The sequence below is a fragment of the Salpingoeca rosetta genome (genome assembly GCF_000188695.1).
Source record: "Salpingoeca rosetta unplaced genomic scaffold supercont1.12, whole genome shotgun sequence".
Classification (NCBI taxonomy): Eukaryota; class Choanoflagellata; order Craspedida; family Salpingoecidae; genus Salpingoeca; species Salpingoeca rosetta.
In genome coordinates, this window is record NW_004754922.1 from 314,706 (window position 1) to 322,205 (window position 7,500).

General features: G+C 60.0%; 2 protein-coding genes across 2 annotated transcripts in view; one reads left to right on the forward strand and one right to left on the reverse strand.

Moving 5' to 3' along the window:
- Nucleotides 1-121: 121 nt before the first annotated feature.
- PTSG_05140 (uncharacterized protein) lies at nt 122-5,104 on the reverse strand (the record flags this gene model as incomplete). Its single annotated transcript, XM_004993661.1, has 6 exons — nt 122-146; nt 320-489; nt 705-881; nt 1,155-1,228; nt 1,427-1,592; nt 1,841-5,104. The coding sequence occupies 6 exons, from the start codon at nt 5,102-5,104 to the stop codon at nt 122-124; spliced, it is 3,876 nt and encodes a 1,291-aa protein (XP_004993718.1).
- A 474-nt stretch (nt 5,105-5,578) lies between these two features.
- The window catches only part of PTSG_05141 (uncharacterized protein), a gene marked incomplete at its 3' end in the record, with an annotated part of 2,681 nt that continues 759 nt past the window's right edge, over nt 5,579-7,500 (forward strand). The window contains exon 1 of the mRNA XM_004993662.1: nt 5,579-7,500. This exon is cut by the window's right edge and continues 759 nt beyond it. Within this exon, the coding sequence (XP_004993719.1) occupies nt 5,671-7,500 (1,830 nt within the window). The 5' untranslated portion in view covers nt 5,579-5,670.

The following is a 7,500-nucleotide window of genomic DNA, read 5'->3' on the forward strand; positions in this document are numbered from 1 at the left end:
GTCGGCCCAGCGGTCGCCTTGCAGCAGTCTGCAGGGCAGCAGCATACACAAGGTAAACGGGAGAAAGGAGACCAGCCAAGGGCGTGCCATGATGACCAGGTGACAACAGCACCGCCCACCGTCATGTGTCCTCGTCAGCCGGTTCACTCACATGTATCGTGCGCAATGCATACGCACTAAGGCACGCACACTTGCACACACACGCACACTTGCACACACACACGCACACTTGCACACACACACACACACACTTGCACACACACACACACACACACTTGCACACACACACACACACACACACACGCACGCAGTTGCGCACCTATCCTGGGTTTGCGAGACATCGCGATCACGCGGCAGCACGGTGGTGGGGGCATCACTGTCGTGCGATGTTTGCAGGTGGTCGTCATCAACCTCTGTGACCGTCAGCTCGTTGGACGCCGGTCCAGATGACGTCATGACGGATGGACGACGCTTCACACGGCGAGCATCCTGTTGCAGTGAACCACCGCATACACATACACGCACACGTGGCAGCGCCACAAATTACGTGAGCCTTTTAAGATGGTGTTCCTCTGTTGTCGATGACAAACAGCCCGTGCACTTGTGTGCTACCAGGTCGGGACGCAGGATAAAACAAGCCCAACACACAATATAATACACACACACACACACACACACACACACACACACACACACACACACACCAGTTTCGTGCACCACTGCAGGATGGGATCAGCTGTGCTTGGCGCGACGGCGGCCTGTGGACGATTTGTCCACTCGCGTGAACGTGGGAGAACCACCGAGGACGTCAGCGTGTGCACGGACACATCTGCAAGCGCTTTTGCCAACGCAGGGTTGTTGTTCGCTCGCTGTAAAACGTCCTGTGCGTTTGGGCAAGTGTTGCGCATGTAGAACGTGCATGCGCAGGCATACGTGTATGCGTGCGTGTGCGTGCGTGTGATTGCATGTTGAAAAGGATGAGCAGGGAAGCAGAGAAAGCCGCAGCAAGTAGAGTTGTTGCACAAAACCACTTGCATGCCAAGCAAAGCACCACGCGAACACCACGCGAACACCACGATGCCCGACCCCCTCCCCGCCCCCAAAGTGCCGACGTCAACAATGGCATCCAAAGATTGAAAGCAGCACCAACGCACCAGCTGGCGTGAGAGCTCGGCCATCAGTTTCGGCGATGCGCTGATCGTCTGGCCTGCAGTGCCACCGGCTGCAGCTGCAGCACACACCGCACATAATGAGCACACGATGCATGCCAATTCGTGCGTGAGTGACAGAGAACGCACCTCGCGTTTCAGCTACTCAGATGGCGTCAGCATAATAAATAAATCAGGGGGCATAATAAATAAATCAGGGGCAAACAAGTTACATTTCACATCACACGCACCCGCTTCATCCACGCTCACACACGCACCGGTGGGCGTTGACGGCGATAATGGTTGTGGCGTGGCCTGTGATAACTGCTGGGCTTCATCTGCCGTGCCCGACAGCATGTACAACTGGCTGGTCGCGTGCGTGTGCGCACCGCTGTCGCCAATGGCATCCCGCGCACGCGATACAATCGAGTTCATCTGCACCTGCTGCACAACAGCACCAGAGGACAATCAGGGCATACAAGAATTAAAGCGTGCGCGTGTGTGCATGTGCGTGTGCGTGCGTGCATGTTCATGGGTGTACATGTATGTGCGAATGTGGGTGACGTATGTGCTTGTTCGTTCGCGCTCGGCACCCTCAAAGGAGGTCGCCATGCGTCTCCCACGAGCACCTCGCGTCCCGCATAAACACGGCCATCATCCATCAATGCAAGTACAAGCGCCAGCCACCGTACCCTCTTCCTCCTGTTTGGCGGGGTGTATCCTGCGTGTGCGAGGCGCGGCGACGTGCGATCGTGCGTGGCGTCGCTGTGCTGCCGAAACAGCAGCGCGGCAGCAGCAGACGGCGATGATGAGGATGACAACGCAGCCGTGGTGGGCACGGCCAATGACGGCGAAGTTGGTGCGCTGGACAGCATTGCCCCGGCGCTTGTTGAGGCAGCGGGGGCTCCCTGATGCTGCTGCCGCGGCAAACGCGTTGGCAGGGTCGTGCACGCCACATGGTGATGCACGCTCGCATCGGTGATGCTGGATGCTGGCGATGCAATGAACGAGCCGTCAGGGTTCTGGGCGTGCACGTGTGCATGAGCATGTGTACGTGCGTGTGCGTGTGCGTGTGCGTGTGATGATGATGATGCTGACGCGGATGTGGGTGGCGGTGAGAGCGGGCCGTTGCGGCCGGTTTCCGCCAGCGACACCGACGACGACGGCGATTGCGGAGCTGCAGATGAGTCATCAAGCCGCGTGGTGAGGTGCGGGCGCTGGGTCCAGTCAACGGAGCGGTGGTGTGCAGGAGAGACAGGCAGGGGTTGCTGCTGCTGCTGCTGCTGCTGCTGCTGCTGCTGCTGTTGTTGTTGTTGTTGGCGTAGCCTGTGTTCACGGCGCAACTGCTGCTGCACTCGCAACATGTGTTTCTCTGCGTCATACTCCTCTGCATGGTGCACGCCAGCATCAGCGTGCCCGCCTCGGGTGCCTTCATGCATTTGCATCTGCGCCATCTTCACCTGCGCGAGTGAGCCGCCGCGGTGCTGTGGGCTGCCGTGCATGTGTGGCCGTGGTGATCGTGAGCGTGAGCGTGGTCGTGGTGATCGTGAGCGTGAGCGTGCCCGCAGCTGCGCCGCAAACGACCCACTACCACCACCACCGCGGTGCTGCAGCAGCTGCTGGTGCCTGCCCCTGATGTGGCGGCGGGAGGGCGAGCCGTGCTGGGAGGAGGACGCAGACGCTGGTGGTGACGGCGTTGTTGCTGGCAGCAGGTTCGGTGCAGACGCAGAGACAGGTGGTGATTGCAGCGGGATTGCAATGCCATGGCTCGCCTGCTCGGTGTGCTGCTGCTGCTGCTGCTGCTGCTGCTGCTGCTGGTACTGCTGCTGCTTGTGTTGAAGTTCATGTTCGGACACGACCAGCGCCGGTGTTGGTGTCATCGTTGTTGGCGCCCCAGTTGCGACCGCTGTTGGGGTGGTGTGCAGCGATGTGGCGCGACGGCCAGCCCAGGCCCCGCCCGCCGCGTTGACTGCAGTGCCGCTCGTGCCGCTGGTGCCGCTGGTGCCGCTGGCAATGGTGGTGTTGGGGGAACCGTGTACGGTTGAGCGGCGGCCCGGCGACTCTGCGCGGATTGTGTGCAGGTACGACAGGATGTCGTCGCTCTGCTGTAGAATGGCCATTACTTGGTCTTCGCTCATGTGCTTCGACTGCTGCAGGGCCATGCGCGTGCTCGACACGCGGCGGTGGCGCGGTGTCATTGCCCGCACCTGCCGTGAGCCAGATCCGCGCCCAACGACTGCTGTTGCTGCTGGCGACGGCGTCGCTGCCTCTGCTGTCGCTGTGGTTGGTGTTGTTGCAGCTGTTGTTGCTGGCCTTGCAGTTGCTGTTGCTGTTGCTGCTGTAGTTGTTGTGGTAGGTGCAGCTGTTGTGGTCGTCTGCGTTGGTGTTTGGGATGCTGTTGGCGCTGCAGTGGGCGCTTGTGCCCCTTGCTGTGTGGAAACAGCTTGCGTCGGGGAGATGGTATGGCCAGATTCAACGGGTGCCGGCCCATTTTCTTCCTGATGGTCACGCGCGGGTTCTGTGCTTGTGCTACTTGCCACATGTGTTGTGCTGGCTGCATGTGATGTGCTGGCTGCATGCGTTGTGCTGGCTGCATGCCTGTGTCCTGCTCCCCGCCACTGTTGCTGTTGCTGTCCCTGTCCCTGTGTTTGCTTTCCCTTGCCTTTCTGTTGCGACTGTTGCTGCTTGATCTTTGCAAGCACAGAGTCTGTTGAGTGCAGGATGCGCAGGAAGTGGTCCTCATCATATCGGCTCGCCGTGTCGCTCTCAACAATCCACACGTCATCAGCATCCTTGGACACGTGGCCGCTCGGTGAGTGAAGCCCAGCAGGGTCGCTGGCCACGTTGCTCGCAGCTGTGTGTCCATGTGCCGCGCCGGGTGTGGCTGTCGTTTGTTCTGTTGACGCGGACGCCGCCGTTGTCACGGCCATGCCTGATGATTGTTGCGATTGTGTGACTCCGGCTCCTGGTTGCGTGGACACAATGTTGGAAGAGCCAAGATCTTCCTCACCAGTGCTGTCAACGTTGCGAGCTTGGGCCTGCTGCGTCTGTGCCCTGCCATCCCAAATTACACCGTTCTGCTGCTGCTCTTGCTGTTGTTGTTGTTGTTCCTGCCGCTGCTGCTGTTGTTGTTCTTCTTGTTCTTCTCTTGTTGCTCCTTCTTCCCCTCCTCCTCCTCCTTCTTCTTCCGTTTGGTTTCCTCCTCCTCCTCTTCCTCCTTCTTTTTCTGCTTCTGCTACTTCTTCTTCTTCTTCTTCTTTAGCTTCGTCTTCGTGGTTGACTTGGTCCTGGTGCTGCCCTGCTTGACCTCCTTGTGGTGCTCCATTCTCTGTTGCGGAAGCGTCTTCAGCGTCAGCCGGTTCTTGATCTTCGCTAAACTCCAACGAGCCCCAGGCAGCGTCTTCCTCTGCATCCGGGGACAGGTGTTCATCGTCGCCAACAGCACCGTCACCAAGAACAGCACCCCCATCCTGCGGGCTGCCTGAGCGCTCGTGATGTCCTCCATTCGCCACCTCATCACTGGTCTCTGGCGGCGAGTCGTGGCGCACAACATTGGTATCGTCGTGTGCTGCCCCGACCCCATCCGTCACCCCGTGGGGACCGCTACGGTCACCGACACTTCCACTCACTGGGTGCTCCACTCCATCGTCGCCACCGCCATCATCACCATCGTCATCACTGTCAACGTTGGCAGCACCATCATCAGCACCACCATCAGTGTCGGTTGACTGCCCTTCCTGTTGCGGTTCATGACGTACGCCCTCCTCTGCTTCATCTGCGCCCTCTGCAACACGACGTGCTGCATGTGTTCCTGGTGCATTTGTGGCTGCTACTTCCTCGCCCCTTCCCTGCTGCTGTGCCTGGTGGTGTCCCCCATCGCCCCCAGCCTCAACCTCCTCCCCACTCACGTCTTGCTTCCTCTCCACGCCTTGCTCTCCGTTGTCGCCGCCGTTCATCGTCTCACTTCGTTCTTCCGGCCACCGACAAATTGCGGTACCATCAACAAATTTCGCAACAGCGATCTCGTGCATTTTTTCCCAAGCGACAACAGCAAAGGCGACCTCGACCCGCCAGCTTGCTTCGCGTGCGCCATCATATCCGAGGGTCCTCTTCTGCCATCGACCTGCCCCACTTCTCTCCTCTCTCCCTCTTTATTGTCGGTGGCGCTGATCCTGAGCGCACCAGCCTACCACCCGCCACGGTACACATGCGTGTTGGATCTTTGTGTGTGGGATGCAGTGTTTTCAGTTGTGATTTGCTGCTGGAAGGACGTGCTTTGCTGATGATGGTCACATCACGTCACATTCCCACAATCTGCACCCTGTTATGTAATGAGGTCGTTTTGTGCACACTCGAGAACACACACACACACTTGACACACACACACGCTCTCTCTCTCTCTCTACAAACAGACACGGCACACACGCACACGCACACACACACCTACACACACACACACACACGCACACGGCTCACTCTCCACACCACGCACGCTGTCATCATACACGCACATTGCTTGCAGATGAAGTTCTTTCGGACGTTGCGGGATGTGATGGGCGAGTCGCTGACTCAACTGAAGCAGGATGCACGCAAGAACGCGCGCACGGCTCGCCACACCATCCACACCTCAGTGGTCGGGGCGCCTCGCTCCTTGTACCAGTACTTTGTTGATTCCGCTCGCTTCTACCGCAAGAACCTAGGCACGCTGCGCCAGGAGCTTGCCTCCGGCTTCACCATCTCCGTGCTGCAAATCCCGGAATCCGTGGCCTTCAGCTTTGTTGCGGGCGTGGACCCCGTGATTGGGCTCCGTGCGACCGTGTTCATGGCCCTGGTCTGCGGCGCGCTCGGCGCCCGGCCCGGCATGGTGAGCGGCGCCGCGGGTGCCATGGCCGTCATCCTCGCCGAGCTGAGCGCGGCCGGCGGCAAGTGGAACGACCGGCCACGCGACGAGATTGAGCGTCTCGTGTTCATGACCATGATCCTGACGGGCGCCATCCAGTTTGGCATTGGGCTCCTCGGCCTCTCGCGGCTCTCCAAGCTCATTCCCTTCACGGCCATGATTGGGTTCATGAACGGCCTGGCCATCATCATCCTCATTTCGCAGCTGGACGCGTTCAAGGAGTGCCCCGGCAACGACTACTCCGTGTGCGCACGCGCAGGTACGCTCAAGTGGCGCTCGCTGGCGGAGGGCAACACGTGGATGGTGATTCTGGAAACGGTCATGGCAGCCATCACGGTCACGGTGTTCCCGCGGTGGAAGACGGTACACCGCTACATCCCGGCTGCGCTGGTGGCGCTGGTGCTTGTCACCTCCTTTGAGCACGGCATCAACCGCACGCTGATCAAGCTGCCCACGCGGACGGTGGCGGAGACGGCGGACGTGGAGGGCAAGTTCATCACGCCAGGCATCCCCGACCTCCCGGACGACACGCCGTGGAACGACATCATCACATATGCGGTGATCATGGCGCTGGTCGGCATCATTGAGTCTGTGATGACGAGCGACGCGGTTGCCGAGCTGCTGCAGGAGCCCAACGGGCCCTTTGCCTCGACACAGGACACGCTGGCGCAGGGCATGGGCAACTTTGTGTCTGGGCTGTTTGGCAGCATGGGTGGCGACGCCATGATTGGGCAGTCGGTGGTCAACGTCATCAACGGCGCGCGGTACCGCCTGTCCACCATCTCCTCGGGGGCGTTTCTTGCGCTGGTGATTGTTGCGCTGCCAGATGCCATTGGCCTTGTCCCCGTCGCCTGCCTCACAGGCATCCTCTTCATCATTGTGGTCAAGACCTTCCACTGGAACTCGTTTATCCTTCTGTTCCAGCTCAACTGGGCCGACTCGCTCAACATCATCATGGTCACCGCGCTCGCCGTCACCACCAACCTTGCCATTGCCGTTGGCGCCGGCATTGTGTGGCGCGCGCTTGTGCACTCGTTTGCCACCAGCTCGCTCCTGCACGTGCGCACGGAGCTGCTTGGGCCGGACGGCAAGCCGCTGTCGCCCGAGCACGCGGCCATCATCACCGCCACCGCGCGCCACATTCAGGAGGTGCCGGAGCCCGCATCGGACGCGTCTTCGCGCGACCTCCTCGTGCAGCAGCAAGAGGAGCAGGAGCAGCAGGCGCAAGGACAAGAACAAGCACAGAAGCCAGCGCAGGAGCAGCAACAGCAGGAAGAGGGCGCTGGTGTGACCGAGGAAGACAATGATGCAACGGCGAAGGAAAAGTCAGCAACAACAGCAACAACGGCAGCGGCGGTGACAGCGACAGCTACAAAACCAGCAACAGCAGAAGCGACGACGTCTGCGTCGGCGGCCTCTGTGGCCATGCCGGGCCCCTCGGACCTGACCAAG